The sequence below is a fragment of the Myotis daubentonii genome, chromosome 6 (assembly GCF_963259705.1).
Source record: "Myotis daubentonii chromosome 6, mMyoDau2.1, whole genome shotgun sequence".
NCBI classification, from domain to species: Eukaryota; Metazoa; Chordata; class Mammalia; order Chiroptera; family Vespertilionidae; genus Myotis; species Myotis daubentonii.
Window position 1 is genome coordinate 36,818,096 of NC_081845.1, and position 27,443 is coordinate 36,845,538.

A 27,443-nucleotide genomic window follows, 5' to 3' on the forward strand; every position below is an offset into this window, starting at 1 on the left:
ACAAAGTAAATAAGGACAAGATGTTTAAAAGTACTATTGTTCTAGCCTAGTGTTGAAGATTAAATTTTGTAAGTTCTAGATATATCATAACTCCATTATAAAAAAATTTAAAAATCAAGATAAGTAAAAGGAAAAATACCCCAATCTCGTTGATATATATATATACATATACATATATATATATATATATATATCAGTACTATATTTGTTTTTTTTTCTTTTAGTCTTTTGTCATATATATAGGGGTTTTTTTAAAAAAATATTTTTTATTGCTATCAAAGAGGAAGGGAGAGGGAGAGAGAGATAGAAACATCAATGATGAGAGAGGATCATCAATCGGCTGTCTCTTGGGGATTGAGCCCCCAACCCAGGCATGTGCCCTGGACTGGGAATCTAAAGTGGGACCTTTCAGTCCACAGGACGACGTTCTATCCACTGAGCCAAGCCAGCTAGGGCAGGTTTTTATTTTTTATATACACTATAACTTTCATCACACATATATCACATTTTTATTATGCTTCCTTCATCCCACATTTTATCATAAGTTTTTCATATTATGAGATAGTCTTCATAATCATTGTAAAGAACATAACCTTTTTTATTAATCCTCACCTGAGGATATGCTTTTATTGATTTTCTTTTTTTTAGAGAGAGAGAGAGAGAGAGAGAGAGAGAAGGAAACATTGATTGATTGCCTACTATACACACCTCAACTAGGGATTGAATCTGCAACGTAGGTATGTGCCCTGACCAGGAATTTAACCTGAAACCTTTTATTTTTTTTTTAATAATTTTTTTTTTTTTTTTACAGAGAGGAAGGGAGAGGGATAGAGAGCTAGAAAGATCAATGAGAGAGAAACGTCGATCAGCTGCCTCCTGCACACCCCCTACTGGGGATGTGCCCGCAACCAAGGTATATGCCTTTGACTGGAATTGAACCTGGGACCCTTCAGTCCACAGGCCAATGCTCTATCCACTGAGCCAAACCAGTTAGGGCTAACCTGAAACCTTTTAGTGTACAGGACGATGCTCCAACCAACTGAGCCACTAGGCCAGGGCAGAACATAACATTTTTTTGACTTGATGCACCATAATTTAATTTTAATTATCTGGTTTGTATTTTAGTCTGTTCCTCCAAAGTCTGATTCTCATTTAAGAGAAGGGCAATAATGAGAGTCATATCAAAATTACAGTTTATAAAGCACTTTTTAAAAAAAGTTTTATATGACTACAAAATTTTAAGAACTTCATTTTAAAGGTTCCTACAAGTTGGATTAGGACAACATAGAATATACTTTAGGAGACTAAAAGACCAAATATAAAATTGGTAAAAACTAATCAAGAGATATTCTGGGAGAGGTTATGATTTCAATAAAATGTGCTAAGTGTTGGTAAATTTAACGGCAAAAGTTGAAGCTAAAAGATTCAAGGACAGTAAATATTTTTTGAGCTTTGCCAAAGCTTGGACTATAAAAGCAGAGATACTTTAGTTTTTTGTTGCATTAATTTTTTTATGTATTGAGTGCTAGGAATAGTGGTATATCTTCAATTTTTTTCAACATTTTATTTGGGATAGGTTTCAGGAGAAAAAGCTGAGTGCTCAGATGCCCTTAATTAGGTCAATTAGCTATAACAGGTAAGACATGACTACAAATCAGAAGGGTGAATGGAAGCTTGTGTTCTTTTAAAATCACTGCTGAAATCATATTTGTGGGGCAACATGGTACAATAGAAAGGGCCTGGTGAGGGAGGCAGCATAGTAAAGAGCACAGATTCTAGAGAAAGACTGCATGGCTCCAATATTCTGGCTAAACTGCTGTCAAGCAAGTTACTTAACCTGTCCATACCTCAATTTGTTCATCTCTAAAATGGGGACGATAATAGAACTTATCTCAGGGCAATTGTGAAATACTTGAAACGTCAGAATATAATAAACATTATAAAAGTGTTTGTTAAATGAAAAAAAAATTTTTTCAAACATTATCTCTTTAAAATAAAGAAGAGTGGGGTGTGGTGGGGTTTGTACATGGTCTTTGGAATCAGGTAACCCTGGTGTATAATACTGGTTCTGTTACTACATGAGCTAGGGCAAGATAAAAATTTCCAAGTACAATTTACTACAGTGCAAAATAAAAAGTATACTAACATAATAAAGTGGTTGTATTAAAATGAAATAATGTGGCCCTAGCTGGTTTGGCTCAGTGGATAGAGCTTGGGCCTGCAGACTGAAAGTTCCCAAGTTCGATTCTGGTCAAGGGCATATACCTGGGTTTCAGGCTTGGTCCCCAGTAAGGGGCATGCAGGAGGCAGCCAATCAGTGATTCTCTCTCATCATTGATGTTTCTTTCTCTCTCCTTCTTTCCTCTCTGAAATCAATAAAAATATTTTTTATAAATAAATAAATAAAATAATGTGAGTGAAGTTCTTAGAGCATAATAGCTGTTCAGTACATGGTAAATATATTTATTATTATTTCAGAGCCTCTAATCAGCAACATTTGTATATATTCAGTGTTATATAGAAAAACATATTTTAAAAATTTCCAATCTAGTAAAATCTTCACTTAAGAAACTAGACTCAGAATTCTATTTGCTGTAAGAGGAATGAAGACTTCCTACAGTTAAGGGAATTTCATCCTGAATTTGAACATAATTAATTGATGTCAACAAATTTTCAGAGAATTGGTTAGGTTAAAAACTACCATTTTTTCCAAGAAATGACTAGTTTAATAGTAGACATTTTTCATTTTAGCACCAAACAAATGCTTAGGTATTCATAAAAATAGCACCAGAAATGACCAAATTTAAAGAGAAAGGGGTTTATTATTTTTCAAAGGTATGTATATATATATATTGTTATATATTATTATATACACACTATTATTAAAACATATATAGTTTTTAAATACATTTATTTCACAAAATTCTTTCATAACTTAAAGAGGAAAGAAAAATAATTTTGTTAGTAAAAATAATGATCTCTGAGTCTAAACAAAATAGACTGTGAATTACATTTCATCTTTATTCTTCATCTTTAATTTTTATTCTCACTTTCTTTGACATAATTTGCTTATAAATTTGGTTTCTGTGAGTCCTGATGCAGCCAATTTTCATTTCTATAGATGACAAAATTGAGAACAGATTTGCTGCTGAAAGAGATGACTATGGGTCAGATACAATGAGTGAGATAAATATTGTTGGCCGAATTACACTGAATCTTTGGAGAATCATGAGAAATGAGGTAAGGTGCTTTAGCTAAAATTTTGTTTGTGAATAAGAGATTAGCTCAATATAATGATTTTAATCATTATAGCATATTAGTATAGCTTATTGTGTAACCTATGTGTCTGTGTGAATTATTTGTATTATACTTAAGTAGAGTTACAAAAATAACCACTTTCTATAATACAAACCTACAGAAGTATTTAACTTTAATGTTATTGATGAATTTTAATATTTTTATTTGTATTTAAGGTAGCAGTAAACTAGAAAAATCTATAGCTATCATAAAATATGCTGTATGTGTTGAATGTTGTATAATTTTATCATTTCTTGCACTTAAAATCATTTGTACTTAAGGCCAGATGAATTAATTTGGCCTTTTTCATTTATTACAGTAAGAAAAATTTAGTCTAGATATAGGAAGGAACTTTTTGAACTGAGGATATGTACAAAATAAAATATATAATAAGTTCTTTGAGGACAGATCATGTTCACAATAAATGTGTGTGTGTGTGAGATATACATTTTACGGTTTTAATAGGGCATCTATCATTGGCCGTACAGGCACCTTGTAAGAGCCAAATGAGATATAAATGGTATATGCATTTGGAAGAAAGATAACTGTCAAGTCTTGATGGGGAGTTAGGAGAGATTGGAAAGGGATAATCTATAGTGGTTAACTTTCATGAGTATTGACTGGGAAAGTGCACAAGGGAGCCTTCCAGTGTCCTAGAAATTTTCTGTATCTTCATGTGAATGGGGTGACATGGATGTATACATACATAAGAATTCATGAGTTGTTCACTTTAAATTTGTGTACATTTCTTTATGTACATTTTTTTGACATTGAAGACTCCAGGGAAATGAGGAACAACTAAGGGAATGAGGTGATAGAGGCTACAGGCCACAGGTGCTTACTTGTGGCCTCCTTTCATTATTTTCTGTATCCCCCTGCACTAGATCTGACTGCCTCCCCCAGTTCTGAGTAAGTTTGCTTCTGAAGTGATTAAACATTGTGATTTGCACATTGACTCTATGAGTGAATGGAAAAGTGTAGCTACCTGCCTCTCAGCCCACTCCTTTATCAGTAAAATAAATGGATAAGCACTGAGCACTTCCTTCATTTATATCAATTCTGACTTTGATCTACAAAGTACATTTACCCAATGTTTAACTTACTCAGATTTCTGCCTAAGATAAGTGACAAACTCCTAGTTCATATTTTTAGATTCATATTTTAAATTTTATAGTAAACCACTCTGAAGATTGGAACATTCTGAACATGGATTGTCTTAATTTTATTGAGTTCTTGTTTCCTTTAATTTTATTATACTGAGATTATAGCTGTGCATTGTTATGCTTCTGTGACACCAAGAAGACTCAGAGTGAGTGTAATATCCTAATATGTTAAAAACCCAGGGTCCATAACGACCGACCAAAGGCTCAACCGAACACCGGAACTTAGTCCTGCAGTCAGTGCCAGGTTGCCGTGGTGACCTGGAGAGAGGCCCGGAGAGAGAGGCAGGGTCTGATCCGCAGTCTTCGTGGCAGCTGTTGATCAGCTGTTACCTCTCTCTTTCTCTACGGGCTTTGCCAGCAGCTGTGCCTCTGTTTCTCTCCGGGGCTCCGAGGGGGCTGCTGATCAGCCCCGCCTCTCTAATCAGGCCAAGAGATAGGCCCAGAGATGCTGATTGGCATAGAAACTGACCAATCAGAACCAAATCTGGGTGAACTGAGGAGCCAGTGGCTGCCTAGGAGGCGGAGCTTTTGACACTGGCATAGAAACCGACCAATCAGAACCAAATCTGGGTGAACTGAGGAGCCAATGGCTGCCTAGGAGGCAGAGCTTTTGATGTTGACTGGCATAGAAACTGACCAATCAGAACCAAATTGGCCGGCTTGGAGAGTAATAGGGGGGATATCAGGCCAGCAGGGGAGAGCCATTGGAGGCAAGATCAGACCAGCAGGGGAGGGCAGTTAGGGGTGATCAGGCCGGCAGGGGAGGGCAGTTAGGAGCGATCAGGAAGGCAAGGGAGGGCAGTTAGGGGCGATCAGGCAGGCAGGCAGGTGAGCGGTTAGGAGCCAGTGGTCCCAGATTGCGAGAGGGATGTCCCATTAGGGAGGGTGCAGACTGGGCTGAGGGAATCCCTGCCCCTCCATGTATGAATTTTGTGCACTGGGCCACTCGTTAGGGTTATAATACATTTAGTCTTAATCAAATGTATGAAATTCTTCTCTTCGAAACAATATCAACCCAGACCATGGATTTGTCACCTGCCTCAGATATTGGGGATGAATTTCTAAGATTCTATTTAAGTTTAGTTTGAGGTCCTGAAAATTCCCTAATTAATCTCATAGGTCAATTTATGGCAAACTTCCAGTTTTTCCCTAATGAGAAAACTGCAGGACAACAAAGTGATCTTTTCCATCTGAGTTTTCGTTGTTGTTGTTTTGTTTTTTAATGAAGATGTATATTCCAGCAGATTAGGTTTAGTCTATACTCTGTATTAATTAGGTAATCAAGCAACTACCTGAGATCAGATGTTTGGCTCCATGTTCTATAAAACTAAATTGAAACTTTAAAAAAACAAATGAAATTATTAGCAGGTAAAAGAGTCATTCCAATATGGAGATTTGATAATAACATGAGTTCTTTATTTTTGAGAGAAATACTTCAGGCCAGTATTGATTTACAAGGCAGAGGGGGAGGAGGTGGTAACAGTGATTTACTTCTAAGACCTGCTTTATTCTGGTGACTCTAGAATAGTCTCATTCCAGAGTTTAAAAGTGTGTGTGTGTGTGTGTGTGTGTGTGTGTGTGTGTGTGTGTGTGTGTGTGTATTCTGAAGTATGCTACATTCCAGCACTTTTGTTCTGGAGATTGATAGAAATTGAAAATAAAGTAAAACCAGTTTGGGTCAGTACACTAAAATGAGCTTACCCTTCAATCCCGGTTTCGTACTTGCTGGATTGTGGACATGGAAAAGAAAATACTTTAAAATTGTAATATAATATATAAATGTGTGAAGTGCTGTTTGAACTATTATTCCTCAGAAAACCAAGCTGACTTCATAATGGAGAATTCTGATTTCTTAATTTCCATTTTGCATTGCAATACCTGCCATTGTCTAAATTGCTTGTGTCTTATGGGTATTTCTGAGAGACCATCTATATGTTTTATGAATATGGATTTTTTTTCACAATTTTCCTATTGACACATTTTTTACCTACATATTTTGAAGATAGGGATACATTTCTGCTATATCCTTTTAATCTTTTGCTTTTGGAAAGAAACTGACTCCATAATGTCTTGTGTTGGGTCTTAGTATTGATGTAATTCTTGGGAGCAGGATGAATGCCTGCCTTTAACTAAATAACTCATGCTCGAATCTGTGGGATTCGAGGACCAAACAGTAAGTATGTGATCAAGGACCAAACAGTAAGTATGGAAGGAACAAAAAATTAACTTGCTTAGCAATGCTTCTGCCTGGCATTATTTGTATTGGCATAGAATATAAAAAGAAGTGATAAGAACTGGGATCTATTCAGTAGGTATTGCATGACCAAGTTGAATCTCATTAAGTCAGATTTTTCCAATTAAATATTAATTTATTATGGGCATTTCTGTCCACTAGGAGATATATACATATTATATGCACATACTTTTAAATTAATTGTGATTGCCACTATGAAAGGTTAGAAGTAATATTGAGAATCTTTTAAAACCAAATTTGTATATAAATGCAAGCATTATTAAAATAGAGTCTTGTTTTTCTGTTGGTTTTTAGGTGGCTCTGACTAACTACACCTTTGAAAACGTGAGCTTTCACGTTCTTCATCAGCGTTTTCCCCTCTTTACCTTTCGAGTCTTATCAGATTGGTTTGATAACAAGACAGATCTATACAGGTAATGTTTTATAACTCTGAAAAGGATAATGTCTCTTTTTTTAAATCAATATTATTGGAGTATAATTTATATACAGTAAAATACATACATTTATAGTGTATTGTATGATGACTTTGAAAAATATATGTATCCTATAACCACTACCACTATCAAGATTTTTTAAAAAACAACATTTCTAACACTCAGAAAATTTTCTTAAAAGACAGCGTTGCAGTAAACCTACCTATTCTTTAACTGCCCAGGTAAGTACTAATTGAATCTCTATGGATATAGATTAATTTTGCCAGTTCTAGAACTTCTGTATAGAGTTATTTACAACCTATCCCTTTGTTTCTGGTTTCTTTCAAGAAATTCAGTATGTTCTTTGAGATTCAACCATGCTGTTACATACAGCAGTAATTTTCATTTTTATTAGTAAATAATACTCAATTACCACAATTTACTTTGAGTATCCAGTGTATCTAGTTACCTGTTGGTGGACAATTAGGTTTTTTCTAGTTTGAGGCCATTGTGAAGTAAAACTGTAGGAAAATTTTTGTGTAAGCAAACATTTTCATTTCTCTGCTGGATCACATGGTTATTTGTCTCACTTTTTTTTTTTTATTGCAGCTATATCGCTCTTCATTTCTTCTTGGGTCTTACATAAGTTATTGATTTTTTCATCTGTTTCTTCTTGCTTCTTGCATAAGTTGTTGATTTTTTCCTCCATCCAGTTTATGCACTCTAGGACCCTTATTCTGAATTCTTTTTCTGTCATGTTGCATGCCTCTGTATCACTTAGCTGCTTTTCTGGCAAGTCCTCCTTTTCTTTCCTTTGGGGGTTTCTTTGTCTACCCATGTTTGATCTCTCGGACATATCTAGATGTTGAGTCGTTCAGTGGCTGCTCCCTGGGTGTCACTGGCTCCTCGGGCTGTGGTTGCTCCTTGGGCTGTTGTGGTAGCAGCTGCTCCTCAGTTGGCAGCAGCTCCTCTGGTGGGTGCTGTTCACAGCTGTGGTAGCTCCTCTGGCTGGTGGGGGGAGGCTTCACGTACAGCTGCTGTTCCTCAGACAGAGGGTGTGGTGATCACGCAGCTTGGATCTGTTGCATTGATTTAAAGGCACACAAAAAAATACAACACAAAAAGGCACAACACACCAGGCACTGAACACAAATGTATTCACGATATTAATAACCCCAAATAAAGGTGACCACCTGAGTTAGAATTAGGGGATAAGGAAGAAAGAAGAGAAAAAGATAAAAGAGAAAAAAGAAAAGAAAAAAAAAGGAGTGCAAAAATGAAATTGGGAAAAAGGAGGGGGGGGGAAAAGAGCGAAAAGAGAGAATGAAGTAGAAGACGGGAAGAGACTATTTATATGAGGAGAAAACTCTAATAGAACTGCCACTAATCCCAACAAATTCCAGCAACAGATCCCTGGAGATGAATGCAAACTACAAACAACCAATAATATCAAGTGAGGCAAGGGAAAACAGAAGCACAAGAATAACCAGAGGGGGGGGGGAGAAAAAAAAACACAAAACAACAGCAAAAAAATAAAAAGAAAAACCAAAACAAGCTCACAACCAATCCTAAAAAAAAAATAAAAAAACAACAACAATATACTCAACAATCAAGCAAACAGCAACAAAACAATAGAAAGATAAAAGGGAAAAAAAATTGGATAGTGAAGAAAGATAAGGGAGAGGTGTATAAAGATTTAGAGCAGTAGATTGGAAATAGGATATATAAGTAGGGTGAAATTTTGACGGGGGGTAAAAAGAAGGAATAGGGAAAATCTAAAGCAGGAATAGGGTAAGAGAAACAGGACAACAAATGGGGAAAAGTGAGGAAGAGGGTTTTAGCATAGAGGTAAAATTGAGGTAGATAAAAATGATGCTAAAGGAACGATGAAAATAGAATGTAGAACACTAATCCCAAAATAAAATAAAGAGAAAATAAAATGACACTTTAAAAAATGGTAAAATGGTAGCAGTAATAATACTGGTTAAAAATAAAAATGTAGTTATTAAAAGGGTAAAATCAGGTGATGGAAAAAGAAAAAAAAATTGGTTTCTTAGTTAAAAGGTGACAAAAGAATAAAAAAAATAAATAAAAATTTGCAGTAGTGAAGGTCCTTCAGTTCAGTCTGGCTCGCCTTAGTCCTGCCAGGTATTCAGAAGAGTGTTGAATTTCCCTGTGATACACTGTTCCTCTGTGTTGTAAACCACAGTCCTGATTTTAAAGCAGGCCGTATTTGTGTCCCAGACTGCCTTAATTTGTGTTTACCTAAGAGTCAGTCAGTGGCTCAGCCTCTGGGTGGCAGTGTTTCTGGATTGGCCTCCGAGGCTATATGCCCTCTCTTCAGTAGCTTGGGTTTATTTTCTCTATTGCACTTAAAACTGGTTTGGGGAAGTCCACTGCCCAGAGCTGGTTCTTTAATCGTTACCCTGTTCTGTGTTGTTGCTGGGACTCTGTCTCACTTTTTTAAAAATATTTTTTTATTAATTTCAGAGAAGAAGGGAGAGGGAGAGGTAGAAACATCAATGATGAGAGAGAATCATTGATCAGCCGCCTCCTGCATGCCCTACACTGAGGATCAAGGCCACAACCTGGGCATATGCCTGAACAGGAATTGAACCATGACCTCCTAGTTCATAGGTCAATACTCGACTACTGAGCTACACTGGCTAGGCTTGTTTTACATTTTAAGACACTGCTAAATTATTTTCTTTGGCAAGTCTTCTAGTGCAAGGCTAATGGCAACAAATCGTCTCAGTCTTTATTGTTCTGAAAATAACTTTTTCTCACCTTAATTTTTTAATATTTTTGCTGTCTAATTCTGGGGTTGAGATTTCTTTTTCCTCACCACTTTAAGGATTTCATTTCCTTTTCTTCCGGCCTCTACTGTTTCTGGTAAAAAATCAAGTCATTCTCTTTTTTCCAGTGTATGCAGTGCATTTTTAAAAAATATGTTTTATTGATTTCAGAGAAGGAGAGGGAGAAAGAGATACAAACATCACTGATGAGATAGAATCATCATTCGGCTGCCTCCTGCACGCCCCGCCCTACTTGGGGATCGAGCCAGCAACCTGGTCATGTGCCCTGAGCTAAATGGAAGTGTGACCTCCTGGTTCACAGGTCAATGCTCAATCACTGAGCCCTGTCTGCAGTCTTAACTTTTCATATTTAGCAGTTATATGACTATATTGTTCTAAGAGCCACGTAATTAAAAGTTGCAATATATTTGAACCTTAATATTCTTTCAATGAATGAGTTTTATTCTTTACTAGAGACCCGATGCCCAAAATTCATGCAACGGCCTTGGCCCCAACCCCCGCCAGGGGGTCTCTGCCTCAGCTCCCACCCACTGTGTCTTTGTCCAGAAAGAACATCCAGAAGGATGTCCAGTCTAATTAGCATATTACACTTTTATTATTATAGATTAGAGGCCCAGTGCATGAGAACTCGTGCACTGGAGGGGGGCTCCCTCAGCCCAGACTTTCCCCTCTCACAGTTCGGAAGCCCTTAGGGGCGGGAGCCGACTTGGCGGCGATCAGGGGAAGGCAATGCCCCCATCGCACCTCTGCTGCTGCCACTGCCAGCAGCACAAGCCTCCACCGGCCCTGGTTACCTGAGCCTCGGGCTGGCCCTGGGCAGCTGGGCAGCCGCCATCCGAGGCTTGCCTGCACCTCAGCTGGCCCTGCTTGCCTGAGCCTCAGTCAGTGGGGGGTGCAGAAGGACCCGAGGACCCTGGCGGGGCTGAGGGGATTGGGCACCACCATCTTGTGAGGGTGTGATGGTCAATTAGCATATTCCCTCTTTATTGTATAGAATAGTATACTTTTGGGTAATTTTTGCATTTTAATAACATAATATTAAGTGAAAAATTCCTTTTATGGCTCTGGTGAGGGTTATCGTTTGCTTGTTTTCTTAACAAAAAGATAAAGAGGTCAATTTTTTTTAAAGTTTAAATCAAAGAAAATAATATTTTTGTTTTCACAGGAAATACTAATTTGATGTACATTTACCCCACTATGGTTTCATAAAAATTATTTTCCTCATTTTTCTAAACCTTTTTCAAACTACTCTGTTTCTTCCCATGAGAAGATAATTCATGCTTTTATTTTAGACTGGTATTTACAAATGATAACCCAAAGTTTCCATGTTCAGATAGATAGATAGATAGATAGATAGATAGATAGATAGATAGATGCCCTGGCCAATGGCTCAGTTGGGACATCATCCCATACACCAAAAGGTTTCCCATCAATCCCTGGTTGAGGCATATGGGAAGAAACAATAAGTGTTTCTCTGTCACATCAATGGTTTTCTCTTTCACTCCCTCTCTCTAAAATAAAAAAAATATTGGGCAAGGATATAAAAACACCTACAGATACGATAAATTATAATTGTATAATTATTGCATCATCAGCAGTGCATCTAGGAGAATATGTTAATTTTTTTAGAACAAAAACTAACACCAAGAAAAATATTGAAAATAATTATGTTTAGTCTTACCATCTTATCACAAGTGCTATTTCAAACTTTGCATATTTTCACTAAGTTTTATGCTTTGGGAATATCTGAAATTTTCTAATGTTTAATTCTTTAACATACTTTAACATACATCATTACTCTTCAAATAACCTCACTATTAATATGTATGTTTTGGCAGAATGAAAACAGTACTAATTTCAGGTGTCCCAATTTTTTCCTAATGTTCATAGCATCGATTCTCTTTTAACAGATGGAAAATGGTTGATCATTACATCAGCCGTGTGCGCGGAAATCTCCAAATGTTAGAACAGCTGGACCTGATTGGAAAAACCAGTGAAATGGCTAGACTTTTTGGCATTCAGTTTTTACATGTACTGACAAGGGGTTCACAGGTAGGAAATCCGGTTGGTTGGTTGGTTGGTTGGTTGAAGTTGTTTTGCACACTTGAAAGTTCTTTATGAGTAACACATTATTTTTGAGATGTTTGAGGTGATTTTTTTTTAATGTTAAAAAGAAATGAGAGCTTAGAAGCCATTTAATTAATATCTTTCTAATTTTCCAAGGATATAATGAGAGATCTTGTCACATGCCTTGATAAAAATGATTTTGTGCACTCAGTTAACAAATACTTATTTGAATACCTTTAATGTGTTAAATAAACATTATAGTAGGCATCAGGGATACCACATTAAATCCCTCAGGTTCCTTAACCTCATAAAATCTTTTAATTATTTTAATTAATCTATATCTATAGCATTCTCCCAATCTATGATATCAGTAATTAGAGCACTACTTTGGCATCACTATTTGTTTATTTCATTTTATTACATATAAGCTATTTATTGTATTTATTTATACCCCTATATGTTTTAAAAACTATTTGAGCTGGCTCATAATTTTTAAAAAGGTGAATACCTCAAAACCACATGAGAAGTTTTCAGTGAGCCCATGCTAATTCTTACAAATTAGAGTTAGTTGGTTTTTTTTTTTCTCTTAAAATTCTTTACTGTTTAAAGTATTACATAAGTCTTCTTTTTCCCCCATTTGACCTCTCCCCAACCGCCCCCACCCCCCAGCACATGCCCTCACACACCCCCTACCCCCGTCTGTGTCCATTGGTTATGCTCATATGCATGCATACAAGTCCTTTGGTTGATTTCTCACCCCCTCACCCCCACCTTCCCTCATAGGTCGGACAGTTCGTTCATTGCTTCTGTGACTCTGGTTCTATTTTTGCTCATCAGTTTATATTGTTCATTATATTCCACAAATGAGTGAGATCATGTGATATTTATCTTTCTCTGACTGGCTTATTTCGCTTAGCATCATGCTCTCCAGTTTCATCCATGCTGTTGCAAATGGTAAGAATTCCTTCATTTTTACAGCAGCGTAGTATTCCATTGTGTAGATATACCACGGTTTTCTAATCCATTCATCTGCTCATGGGCACTTACGCTGTTTCCAAATCTTAACTATTGTAAATTGTGCTGCTATGAACATAGGGGTGCATATTATCCTTTCTGATTGGTGTTTCTGTTTTATTGGGATATATTCCTAGAAGTGTGCCGGGGTCCAACCCCAGCAGGTCCAGGGGTTCCCAAAGGCGTAGACGGAGTCGGCGAAGACTATCCACCCTCTTCCTACGGTGGAGTCTGATCTGTCCCGAGTGTGGAGGTTCTCAATGGGGCGGCTTACCTAAGGGAATCCTGTTCCAGGGGTTCCCAAAGGTGTGGACGGAGTCGGCGAAGACTATCCACCCTCTTCCTACGGTGGATTCTGATCCGTCCCGAGTGTGGGGCGCTTATCTAGGTGTCCCTGTTCGGGCGCCAGATGCCGGGGCCCAACCCCAGCGGGTCCAGGGGTCCCCAAAGGCGTGGACGGAGTCGGCGAAGAAGGAATGACATGGAGACAGCGTTCAGTTGATCAGCAGCCTAGCCAGGATCTCTAGCCCGGATTTCCAGAGAGGTTCTGCTTCGGATCTCCAGCGAGGTTCTGTAGCCATGTTCCCTCACTAGATTCTCCAGCCAGGTTCTGTACAGGCTCTCCAGTCAGGTTCAGTGTCCAGGTTCCAGTCAGGTTCTCCTGCCAATCTCTGTAGTCAGGTTCAGTCCAGGATCCCTTGCCATGTTCTCCCGCTAGGCTCTGTCTCTAGGCTCCGAGGCCAGACCCTCTCCAGGATCCTCCGGCATGCTCTCTCCAGCGAAGTTCTTCTGTCTCTAGGCTCCGTGTAGGTTCTGTCTTCTTGATTCTGTTCTAAGTTCTGAGTGTTTCTGTCTTGTTACAATTGTATTTATACCAGTTGATTCAATCCTATCAATCTCTATTACAAAGGTTAGGGCGTTTCTTATCTCCATTCCAGGGAGAAAAGATTATGTAGTTTAAGCATGATTGTTCGTAGTTAAAGGGATTAATTACCCGCCTGGCACTTAGTTGAGGGGTTTTATTCCCTCCCTAACTTCAGGGGAAAATCCCTACCTGGGGAAAACAACCTTTCTCGGAGAGGTGACTTTGGTTAAAACACAGCGCCAAGAAGGTGAGCAAACATATTAAGAACCGTATGCCATATATGCCAGGTCCCTTGAAACAGCAAGGATGGACCGGCTCCCGGCAGAAGTGGTATTACTGGGTCAAATGGGAATTCCATTTTTAATTTTTTGAGGAAGCGCCATACTATTCTCCACAATGGCTGCACCAGTCTGCATTCCCACCAGCAGTGCATGAAGGTTCCTTTTTCTCTGCATCCTCTCCAGCACTTGTTTGTTGATTTGTTGATGATAGCCATTTTGACAGGTATAAAATGGTACCTCATTGTTGTTTTGATTTGCATCTCTCGGATGATTGGTGACTTTGAGCATGTTTTCATATGTCTCTTGGCCTTCTGTATGTCTTCTTTCGAAAAATCTCTATTTAAGTCATTTGCCCATTTTCTAATTGGATTATCTTTTGTTAAGTTGTATGAGTTCCCTATAAATTTTGGAGATTAAAACCTTATTGGAGATAACATTGGCAAATATGTTCTCCCATGCAGTAGGCTTTCTTGTTGTTTTGTTGATGGCTTCTTTTGCTGTGTAGAAGCTTTTTATTTTGATGTAGTCCTATTTGTTTATTTTCTCCTTAGTTTCCATTGCCATAGGAGTTGTGTTGGTAAAGATATTACTATGACAAATGTCTGCTATTTTGCTGCCTGTGGCTTCTTCTAAGATTTTCATGGTTTCCCATCTTACATTTATGTCCTTTATCCTTAAAAAAAATAAAATAAATCTTCATTGTTCAGATTATTACAGTTGTTCCTCTTTTTCCCTCCATAGCTCCCCTGTACCAGGTTCCCACCCCACCCCCTGCCCTTACCCCCCCCCCACTGTCCTTGTTCATAGGTGTACGATTTTTGTCCAGTCTCTTCCCACACCCCCCAGACCCCCTTCCCCCTGAGAATTGTCAGTCCACTCCCTTTCTATGCCCCTGATTCTATTCTATTCACCAGTTTATTCTGTTCGTCAGATTTTTTATTCACTTGATTTTTATATTCACTTGTTGATATGTATTTGTTGTCACTTTGTAGTTCACAATTTTTATCTTTACCTTTTTCTTCCTCTTCCTCTTCTTAAAGAATACCCTTCAGCATTTCATATAATACTGGTTTGGTGGTGATGAACTGCCGGGAGCCGGTCCATCCTTGCTGTTTCAAGGGACCTGGCATATATGGCATACGGTCCTTAATATGTTTGCTCACCTTCTTGGCGCTGTGTTTTAACCAAGGTCACCTCTCAGAGAAAGGTTGAATCCCCAGGTAGGGATTTTCCCCTGAAGTTAGGGAGGGAATAAAACCCCTCAACTAAGTGCCAGGTGGGTAATTAATCCCTTTAACTACGAACAATCATGCTTAAACTACATAATCTTTTCTCCCTGGAATGGAGATAAGAAACGCCCTAACCTTTGTAATAGAGATTGATAGGATTGAATCAACTGGTATAAATACAGTTGTAACAAGACAGAAACACACAGAACTTAGAACACAGAACTCATGAGACAGAACTCAGAACACAGAACTTAGAACACAGGGCTTGGAAGACAGGACCAAGAGAGACAGAGCCTAGGCACAGAACCTACACAGAACGTTCTCTAGGGACAGAAGAACTTTGCTGGAGAGAGCATGCCAGAGGATCCTGGAGAGGGACTGGCCTCGGAGCCTAGAGACAGAGCCTAGCGGGAGAACATGGCAAGGGATCCTGGACTGAACCTGACTACAGAGATTGGCAGGAGAACCTGACTGGAACCTGGACACTGAACCTGACTGGAGAGCCTGGACAGAACCTGGCTGGAGAACCTAGCGAGGAACATGGCTACAGAACCTCGCTGGAGATCCGAAGCAGAACCTCTCTGGAGATCCAGACCAGAACTTGGCTGGAGATCCGGGCTAGAGATCCTGGCTAGGCTGCTGATCAACTGAACGCTGTCTCCGTGTCCTTCCTTCTTCGCCGACTCCGTCCACACCTTTGGGGACCCCTGGACCTGCTGGGGCTGGACCCCGGCAATGAACTCCTTTAGCTTTTTCTTTTCTGTGTAGCTCTTTATCTGACCTTCAATTCTGAATGATAGCTTTGCTGGGTAGAGTAATCTTGGTTGTAGATTCTTGCTATTCATCACTTTGAATATTTCTTGCCACTCCCTTCTGGCTTGCATGGTTTCTGATGAGAAATCAGCTGACAGTCATGTGGGCACTCCCTTGCAGGTAACTAACTGTTTTTCTCTTGCTGCTTTTAAGATTCTCTCTTTGTCTTTTGCTCTTGGCATTTTAATTATGATGTGTCTTGGTGTGGTCCTCTTTGGATTCCTTTTGTTTGGGGTTCTCTGCGCTTCCTGGACTTGTAAGTCTATTTCTTTCACCAGGCAGGGGAAGTTTTCTGTCATTGTTTCTTCAAATAGGTTTTCAATATCTTGCTCTCTCTCTTCTTCTGGCACCCCTATAATTCGGATGTTGGTACTTTTGAAGTTGTCCCAGAGGCTCCTTGCACTATCTTCATATTTTTGTATTCTTTTTTCCTTTTGCTTTTCCGGTTGGGTGTTTTTTGTTTCTTCATATTTCAGATCTTTGACCTGATTCTTGGGATCCTCTAGTCTGCTGTTGGAACTCTGTATATTTTTTCTTTATTTCAGTCAGTGTATGCTTAATTTCTAATTGGTCCTTTTTCATATCCTTGAGGGTCTCACTATATTTCTCAGAGGCTTCTAGAAGATTCTTGAGTAACCTTATAACCGTGGTTTTGAACTCTATATCCAGTAGTTTGCTTTCCTCCATTTCTTTCATTTGTGACCTGTTTTTTTGTCTCCGCATTTTGGCTGCTTCCCTGTGTTGATAGAGTGGCTTTGTGTGCTAGGTGTCCTATAGGGGCCAGTGGCTCAGCCTCCCCAATTACCTGAGGTGGACACTCTTGGTGCATCCCTTTGTGGGGTGTGTGCACAGTCTTGTTGTAGTTAAGCCTTGATTGCTGTTGGTATCACTGGGAGGAATTGACCTCCAGGCCAGTTGGCTGTGAGGACCAGTTGTGTCTACAATGGGAGAACTTCTGTGCTGGAAGCACCCTTATGGGGCAGAACTTGCTTCAGTGGGGCTTTGCTGCTCACTGAGTCTGCCCAGTTTTTTAGGCGGAGAAAGGCCAAGCCATTCATATGCAAAAGCCTCTGCACACAGCTTGGGTGGGGTTGTAAATTGGGTGGGGCTGTAAATTGGGTGGGGCGGGGTCTCAGGGAATCACAAGGGTGGAGCAAACTGCAGTGGCTGCCAGTCTGCTATGCCTCGGAGAGGTCCTGGGGTCTGTGTCCCATGCCCCGTGCAGGAATAATAACTGCTGCCCTCACATTCTGGCCCAATCCAGACAGCCCAGTTTCTATCCGTATGAGTCTGGGTCCCCAAATTCTCACCCGGAACTGGAGTTCAGAGCAGTCGGGAGCTTGTATCTCCCTCCCGATTGAAAAAGACAACAGCTGCCAACCCCTTTCGCACGCGCCTGCCTCCATATCTCCGCACTTCCACACCTCTGCACCTCCTGCCAGACTCAATGAACTTTTCTCTTTCCTTCTAGTTGTAGAATTTCCACTCAACCAGCCTTCCCGTGGTTCTTTTCGTTGTAGCTTTAATGTGGTTATGCGCAGCAGCAAATTCAGGTGTTTACCTATGCCGCCATCTTGGCTGTTTCCCCTTTATCCATTTTGAGTTCATTTTTGTGTCTGTTGGTGGTCTAGTTTCATTTTTTTTGCATGTTTCCAATTTTCCCAACACCATTTATTGAAGAGACTGTCTTGACTCCATTATATGCTCTTGGCCTTCTTTATCTCTTGTTATGGCCTTCGCTTTGAGGTCTATTTTGTCAGATATAAATATTGCGACCCAAGCTTATTTTTTCATTTCCATTTGCCTGAAATATATTTTTCCATCCCTTTATTTTCAGTCTGTGTGAGTCTCTTGTTCTTAGGTGGGTCTCTTGTAAACAGCATATACTAGAATATAGGTCATGTTTTCTTATCCATTCAGCCACTCTATGTCTTTTTATTGGAGCATTTAGTCCATTTACATTTAAAGTTATTATTGATAGGTACTTGTTTGTAGCCATTTTTATTTTTTGTACCTGTGTTCTTCTTCCCCTTTTTTTTCCTTCCTCTTACAACAATCCTTTAGCATTTCTTGCATTGCTGGCTTGGTATTGATAAATTCCCTTAGCCTTTTTTTTGTCTGTGAAGTTCCTGATTTCCCCTTCAGTTTTGAACGATAGCCTTGCTGGATAGAGTATTCTTGGATTCAGTCCCTTGATTTGCATTACTTTATATACTTCATTCCATTCCCTTCTGGCCTGATGTGTTTCTGTTGAGAAATCATTTGATAATCTAATGGGATGTTTTTTGTAGGTAACTCTTTGTCTCTCTCTTGCAGCCCTTAAGATTCTCTCTTTGTTGTTAACATTTGCCATTGTAATTATGACATGTCTTGGTGTGGGTCTTTTGGGGTTCAACTTTTTGGGACTCTGTGCTATGACTTTTTTCTTCCCCAAATCAGGTAAGTTTTCTGTCATTATTTCTTCAAATAGGTTCTCTAATTCTTGCTGCTCTTCTTGTCCTTTTGGCACCCCTATTATATGTATGTTACTTTGTTTCATGTTGTCCCAAACCTCCCTTAGGCTCTCTTCCTGCTTTCTAATTTTTTTCTCCAGTTGCTGTTCAAATTGGGCTTGTCAGCCCTATCTTCTAGCACAATAATTCGGTCCTCTGCTTCTCTTAGTCTACTGTTGAAACCTTCTATCATGTGTTTTATTGTAGCTATATCACTTTTTATTTCTTCTTCTTACATAGGTTGTTGATTTTCCCGTTCATCTGGTTTATGAACTGGTTTATGACCATTATTCTGAATTCTTTTTCTGACACATTGCATGCCTTTGTTTCATTTAGTTCCCTTCCCCCCCCCCCCCCCCCCCCGCTTTTTTTTTCTTTTTTGCGACTCTTTTCTTTTCTTTGGGGGTTGCTTTTTAGTCTCCCCATTTTTGCTGTCGCTGAAGGGTCCAGGCACCGAGTTGCGCAGGGTCTGAGCTGTGGTGGCAGGCTTGGCGAGAGCGTCGACACTCCAATAGTCAAAAATGGGCTCAAGGAATTGGGAGGCACGGCCGCTGTAGGCTGGCAGGAGCTTCACACGCTGACAATGAGAGGCCGGTGCCCAGGAGGCGTGGGCGAGTGCTTTTTTTAATTTAATATTCCAAACCATCTGCTTAAGCAGTTATTATAAACAATGAATTGTTTGATTCAATTTTGCAAGTATTAAGCTGATTACCTTTTAATTCTGGAATCTTTGTGTTTCCTTCTTGAAAAATTGGGATAATATTTATCATCTCAAGTCTTCTGAGTTTCATTCTCAGACTTTCCCAAATCACTTTCTAAAAGATTGGCCAACTTTTTAAACAAGTTGACAAGCTATACAAGCTGTCTCTCCTACATCTACTTATTGAGATAGAGCTGTATTTAAATGTAAAAAGAAATCTAACTGTATTTGTCTTTTCAATATTGCTTTATGATGTAAGCCTTTTGCCATGTTTTATAGTTTTTATAGAGACATAGAAGCATTAAACAAACTGTCAAACCTTAGAGGGAAAGCAGGAGGAGGGTGGAGGGGAGATAAGAGATCAACCAAAGGACTTATATGCATGCATATAAGCATAACCAATGGACACAGACAATGGGGAATGGGGTGTGGGCTGGGAAAGGTCAATGGAGGGAAAAGGAGACATATGTAATACTTTCAACAATAAAGAATTTTTTAAAAAGTTATGGGAATACGAAAAGGATTTATAAATGTCCTCTTCAAGTACCTAATAACTGACCGAATAATCAATACTGTGTAACTTTATTGTAAGAAAGTCATGCAGCCTTATTCTGAAGAGCAAAACATTTCCCAGATAATTATTCCAAAGAACAGTATATTTAAACTATTTCTTCTTCTCTTCCTACTTCCACTTCTCTGCCCACAGTACCGTGTGGAGTCAATGATGTTGCGTATTGCTAAACCAATGAACTATATTCCTGTGACACCTAATGTACAGCAGAGGTCCCAGATGAGAGCCCCACAATGTGTCCCCCTAATTATGGAGCCTGAATCTCGCTTCTATAGCAACTCTGTTCTTGTTCTGGATTTCCAGTCATTATATCCTTCTATTGTGATTGCATACAACTACTGTTTTTCCACCTGCCTTGGCCATGTGGAGAACTTGGGAAAGTAAGTTTTTCATATTTACAACTATGTTGTGCTTTGTATTTATTACTAAAATTATACTTTTGAGTGTCTTTTTGCACTCGATACTATCCTTATGAGCAAAATGAATGAATGGGCTGTAGCACAGCTAATTTGTTATTTTTATTTTCTTACTAATTGACATAGATCATCATATGACTAAGTCAGCATCACCGATGGATGACACATATGAACAAGTTGTGAATACATCAGCCTTGCAACTATCTGTTGCATTCTCCATGCATATCTGTGGTCTCTCTTTAATTGAAAGTCATATTTAACTTGTTAATATAAATCACCTTTCAGTGGAACTGTTTGAGGATTATGATCTTACAACTCCAGTTACCAACTCCTCTTTTCTTAGAAATAGTTTGAATTTTTTAAAGTTACGCTGTTAAATGTTTTAGCTGTTCATGTCAAAGAATTTTATAAGCTGAATGAGAACAATATTTTTAACTCAAAAGGAGTAGATATTTTTCTCAGGACATAAGAAATACTGTCTTTCTTAATAATGATTTTTGTGTATTTAATACCAAGTGTTATAATTTTATCTAGAATATACTCACTACTTCATAGAAAGCATTTGTGGAAATTGTATTGGTATACTTTTTATTAAGAAAAAATTTGGAAAGTAATTTACAATCCTTTTAAGGCTTAAGTTTTTCTTTAAGAAACTTAGTGTATGGTAATCGTGTGTTGAGTTGAAATTTGGTATTTCAGTATAGATTTTATCCATAAATTTTAGGATAGTGTCATCTAAGAAATATTTCTTTTAACAAATTGTGAATATTTGAAGAACTTTTTTATAAATAGACAAGCATGTTACTAAATACAAGAATCATGTTTAGATGTTTGAAATGAATTTCTAATGGAATTAGAAATATTCCTAAAATTGCTTAGAATCTCTTCTATGATTGGAGAAAGTGTTTACTTAATATTTTCTTACTTAACAGGTTTGATGAGTTCAAATTTGGCTGTACCTCCCTGAGAGTGCCTCCAGATTTACTTTACCAAATTAGGCATGACATCACAGTGTCCCCCAATGGAATAGCTTTTGTCAAGGTAATAATACTCTCTTGTAAATGAAAGAAAGGTATCTGCTAGGCTTAACCTTTGGAGAGCTAATGGTTTAGACTTTGTTGGCCTATAATACAGAGGGGGGAAAATAAGTTTGCTTGAATATCTTACCTCACACAGTCAAAAATATAGGAATCTTCCAAGAAATAAATTTTTAAATAGTCATCTTGTTTGGCATGAATTTAGGTTTAAAATATTTTAATTACTATATTTTAGTTTTCAGTGATATATTGAAAGAACTAAACATGTATACCTTCTGCCCTCTGTTAGAATCTGGCAGCCTTAAATAGCTACTTAATGATCACAGTGATGTTAACTTACCAAGATTTAAATTGCTTTGATGTGTACACTCTGCTAATTGTTCTTCTACATTATTTTAAATTAAGACTATCTTAGAAAGAATGATACTCTTGTTTATTGATTGAATTTCTAAAAAGATACCAAACTAATAATAAGGTCTCTCTTTTTTTCTCTCCCTTATCTCCCTTCAAAAGAGACTGAGGAAAGCCTCATAAATGAATAAACTAAAGACAAATAGGAGAGATCTGGGAGAATATTATATTGCCTCTCCTTTCTTTTCAGTTTCCTTGGCATACTAGAATCATGGGACAGGAGGGTGGTTGATGGTAGCATGGACCTCACGAGCCCTCAAATTCATTCTGGTGTACTTAGCAAAGGGAGCATCTTTCTTTACCAGTAAGAGCATGCTGTGTTTAAAGAGTACCCTAAAATTAGCCACTTAGATATGAGGAAAATTTTTACCAGAGAGTTCATGATATATTCCTTTTGGGGAAAAGTACGTCTTCACATTATCACAAATATTATGTCCTAACATAAACATATGGCTTCTTTAAACAGTACACAGAATGAATTAGAAATTAGATGATGTTTTCATTGTCACACATCTAGCAGCTTATCTCCCTTTAACATTATTTTTAAAACTTACATCTACATTTTGACCCAATGTGTAAAGTTTAATGAAAATAAGATTTTTTTTTTAATATTCAGGTGTATGGTTATCCTGTACCTGCAGCTTTAATTGTTCAGTCCAACATGCATTATTACCTTGCATGTATCTGTGAATCATCCTCAGAGTTAATACTGTTTTTTGGTTTTCATTCCTGCTGGAGTTCTCATAAATTCTCCCTAATCTTGATTAATACAAATGATTTTTTTTTTGTATCAACAAATTTTATCACCTCACTATTCATCCCCTCTTCCAGATTGCTAATAAATATAGGCCGGAGGGGATGGCTTAGTGGTCTAAGCATCAGATTTGAAATACCTAGAGTCCCTGGAACTGCAGGTTTGAATGTCAGCAGAGTCAACCCAGCTCATCATTCTTCCAAGGTAGATAAATGGAGTTCCATGCAGATTACTGGGGTCATGAGGATGAGATCTTTAAAAACTAAGGTTTATTATGAGTGATACAAACCCTGCGTGTCTTTCTGAAAGAGTGAGGGTTTGGATCACAGTTTCAAACAAAACTTCCTTCTGAACTTGTTCTGTGGTCTCTCCTTATGCACTAATTGACATCCTCCTCCCTGGGGGTCTTTGAACTCACGAAATAATACTTCATTAGATTTATAACTATTACAGGAACGTTTTAGGAAAAAAGTCCTCTGCAAAAGAAAGAAAATGTGATGATTTTGTATTGACTGCCCTTGGTGCTCTGGCCACTGTATTGTTAGAATGTTTCAGTTCATGACAGTTGGCCATTGTTATACTTTGTGCTTCTTAATTATCTAAATCTAATGTTTGAGGGATTTCAAACATTCTTTTTTTCCTTTATGATAGCCTTCAGTAAGAAAGGGAGTGCTACCAATAATGTTGGAAGAAATTTTGAAGACTAGACTCATGGTGAAGCAGTCAATGAAGGCTTATAAGCAAGACAGAGCCCTCTCACGAATGCTCAATGCACGACAGCTAGGACTTAAGCTTATAGCAAATGTCACATTTGGCTATACAGCTGCTAATTTTTCTGGGAGAATGCCATGCATTGAGGTAAGTGGTATAATTCCGTAGTTTCTTCAAAAGAGACTAAAGTAGCGTTAAAAGAAAACCTGTTTATTAAAGCAGTTTGTTTTGTTTTGAAACTTTAAAGGGTTTCATGTCCATGACATTGGATTAGTTTTCTCAAACCGGGGCTGTTGTGTCTTTGATAATTTTATAAATTAGCATACACGTATTTCTACATAACCTGGATGACCATATTGTAACCAGCTATTAGCATAAGATTTCAATGCCACATTTATAGCAATGTTTACAACAACCTTGGTACTAACTAATTCCTTTTAATGTATTGATAGAGATCTGATGATAGTGTAGGTTGCTTCTCCAAATGTCAGAATGAACAACAATCATTTCATATTTATTCATGTAGCAGTAGATATAAAGCAAAACCTTTCTTGCCCTAACCGGTTTGGCTCAGTGGATAGAGCATCGGCCTGCGGACTGAAAGGTCCCAAGTTCAATTCCCGTCAAGGGCATGTACCTTGGTTGTGGGCACATCCCCATTAGGAGGTGTGCAGGAGGCAGCTGATCGATGTTTCTCTCTCATCAATGTTTCTACCTCTCTATCCCTCTCCTTTCTTCTCTGTAAAAAATCAATAAAATACATATATTTTTAAAAAGCAGAACCTTTCTTTTATGATGGTAGTTGTAACTAAAAGATACTTTTCATACAATAAGATTAATTTCTTATTATTTACTAAAGTAGGGTGTTAATTTGATATGAATTCAGTATACTGTAACAGAGTAATATAATACTAGTGATTGAGAAAAGAATGATGTAATTTGTTTTGTTAATGATCTTTTTGTGTCAAATGAAGGCCAGAACATTGTGGTCTACCAATTATTTTCCTCTTTTATATACAATCTCTCAGCCCTGTACTAAAGTAATATTTTTCAAATTAGAAACCATGGCACAAAGTATCCGACTGTGTTTTAATTTAATTACCACTCTTCCCTCTCTCCTTCCCCCTCACCCTCATGCCACTGAATCCTTCAGGTTGCATAGTCTTCAGGAAGGGGTAGCTGCAAGAGTTCTGACTCTTCTGGGTGTAACTTAAATGGGTCAGAGCAGGCAGCAGGAGGCGGACAGTTAGGGTCCATATGTGCATGTATCTCAAAAGCACATTTGACTCTGACACTAGGTGGCTCACCTACCCAGCTATTTGCCATCACATATTTTGAAGTGTATCTTTTTGAAAGTGGCAACAGATGACAGATTAAAGATTTTATTAAAACTTGAATTTCAATTAGATAACATGATTTTTTAAATGTATTAGGTTATTGTTGACCTACATTTAATGCACGAAAAGGTCTCAAAGGAGACCTTTAAATTTCTGCTACAGTATTTCTATTTATCCCTTTGTTCATACACTTAATATCTCCTTTATAAAGCAACTTTAAACAGCCTCTTAACTACTATTTAATCCTACATTTAGTTCAGATCATTCAAATTTTACAGTTAAAGGAGAAGGGATTATTATTACTATTGTCACTTCTTAACATGAGAGGAAAAAGTATGTAATTCTTATTTAAAATTCTAAAAAAGAATGCTCCATTTGTGCTAATGGGCAATTTTCCCCAACTCTTAGCTTTAATGAGTTAAATAAATGAAGCAGCAATGCTAAATACTATGTCAAGTTGATCATTAAGATTCACCACTCACCAGTGAAAAAACCCGTTAGACATATACCTGCCTACTTGATTTAAATTGAATACTTTAACGTAATTTTCATCATATAATTATACGTTTTCCTGTTTTACGATTACCTAAAAATTTTGTATAACCAGTCATTGAGATTTCAGTTCAGCATTAACTTTAATAATACTGAAAAATTATCATAACCTCCAACAAAATTTTGAAAGATACACGTACACTCATGCATATACACAGAGTAATTTCCTGCTTGGTTGGTTATAAAGGCATATTAGAAAGTCCTTGAATAAATAAGGTTCTATTATCCCAGGAATCAAATTTAGCTGTGTACTTGTGTAAAATGCAATCCATTGTACTTACTGTTATACTCACAGGCAAGTCTTGACTGGCTCCTTCTTTTAAATTCTTCATCTTATTTTCTACTTGAATACTTGTAGAAAGAATGGTGACCCTGGTGACTATTTAGTTTCTTTTTATGTTCTTTTCCCTTTATTTAATTTTAGAAATGTTTAGTATTTAAAATTAAGTATTATATTTTAAAAGTCTATTGACTTTACTAAGCTAAGTTAAAGTATTATTTTCAATGTGTTTGTACCAACAGGTTGGTGATAGTATTGTTCACAAAGCCAGAGAGACCTTGGAACGAGCTATTAAACTGGTGAATGATACCAAGAAATGGGGAGCGAGGGTTGTGTATGGTGATACTGACAGGTAATGAACTTTCTGTTTTGAAGCTGTCTTTTTGCATCTCTTTAGATATTCATTTCAGTGTTTAGAATGGCTTAAGGGTAATCATTCCTAAAATAGAGTTTTATTTAATTCCTTTCTGGTTCTTATGATCAGAGTTAGGGCAAGTCCTGATTTACCAAATATGATCCTAAGAGCAAGAAAATGTTAAGTGTCCTGAGCCAAACACTGTGAAAATTCCCATGGCATCCTTCCAGGTAGCCAAGTAGAAAATGATCTATAAAAAATTGTGTGCACAGGAGTCTAGTCTGTTTAAACAAACAGCTTTTAATGTGAATAATATCTCATATAGTTGCAGCTCTCTGAATTTAAATGTATATCAAAATAAATAATAAAACTGTTCTTGAGGGACAATTTGCCAAAGTTGTGAGTGGTTAACTTTTTACTAGGCTCCACAGTCTGTTGTTAAGAATGATTCTTCAAAAGGAAATCTATAACCTATTTTTTAAAATAAGGCTATATTGGTGTAATGAGTATCAGATGGGCCTAAAGAGACAATATTATAGCTAAGGCCTGTTTGTTCTGCTTTAGTGAATGTTAAAATTAATTCAGATTGAGATCATTTATTTTAAAGACCTTAAGTAATATTGGATAAATCTTTTCTTAAGCTTTTCCTATCAGACTCCAGTATTGTCTCCAGTATTGGCAGAGAAAGAGCTTTTCTAAAGAAACCATCAAAGGAGATTAAAGTCCAATATAAAAAAACACTTGAAGAAATAGGAGATTGGTTTAGGTGGCTCCAAGACTACAAACAAAAGTCTTAAAGTCATGTCTCAAGATATTGTCCATGTCCACTATTTAATGTCTTTCTACTAAAATTATAAGTATTAGCCATTGCTTCTGTTGATTTCAGATTGTGGTATATATTGAAATGTAAAATGCTATTTTAAAGTTAAATTATATTAGGAAAAAATGACCAATACTTTTGTTTATAAGTTACTTTTGAGTATTTTTGTATTGGGATTTTTTTATTCATATTAGAAATTCTTTCCTCTTGACCTGCATGTATTGCTGGTGGGACTATACCTCCTAAATATCTTTCTGGAATTTAGTTTGACAGTATCTTTCATATTTTAGTGTCCACCATTTACCAAGAATTTTTTTAAAATTTACTTATAGGAATTTATTATGAGGTCACAGAGGTGTACCAAATTATTTTATATTAAATATTAGCAAAAAAAAAATTTAATGACCTAAATTTTCAGTGATAGTTTGGTTAATTATACTATATCCATACATTGAAATACAGTACAACTGTTAAAATAATGTAAAAGAACTAGTGACACTGAAAATGTTCACAATATACTATTAAATGAAAGGAGAAAGTAACCCAATGGTATGATCTGTGATCCCAAATGAGAAAAGATTTACAGATACACACACAAAAAAAATCTGGGGTATCTTTTATCTGAATGATAAGAGTATGTAGATGGCTATTTTCTTTGTGCCTTTTTGTGTTTTCTAACTGTTCTTCAGTAAACATGTATTACAAAATAATGTGTGTCTTTTTAAAGCTGGGTGGTTCTAGAAGGAAATTTCCTCCCACATCACAAGTAAAATTCCCATGTCTTTATACTCACAT

At 37.4% G+C, this 27,443-nt stretch overlaps 1 protein-coding gene across 12 annotated transcripts in view; it reads left to right on the forward strand.

The window, feature by feature from the left end:
- The window catches only part of REV3L (REV3 like, DNA directed polymerase zeta catalytic subunit), a 166,410-nt gene that overhangs the window by 125,472 nt on the left and 13,495 nt on the right, over positions 1–27,443 (forward strand). For 9 of the 12 annotated variants that reach the window (XM_059700674.1, XM_059700680.1, XM_059700676.1 and 6 more), the window contains 7 exons: positions 3,122–3,240; positions 7,009–7,127; positions 11,854–11,995; positions 20,111–20,355; positions 21,324–21,432; positions 23,245–23,451; positions 25,716–25,825. In XM_059700674.1, coding sequence (XP_059556657.1) covers positions 3,122–3,240; positions 7,009–7,127; positions 11,854–11,995; positions 20,111–20,355; positions 21,324–21,432; positions 23,245–23,451; positions 25,716–25,825 — 1,051 coding nt within the window. Of the gene's footprint in view, positions 1–3,121; positions 3,241–7,008; positions 7,128–11,853; positions 11,996–20,110; positions 20,356–21,323; positions 21,433–23,244; positions 23,452–25,715; positions 25,826–27,443 lie in introns of those variants that run through there. The other 3 variants (XM_059700679.1, XM_059700685.1, XM_059700687.1) reach the window with 3 other exon arrangements.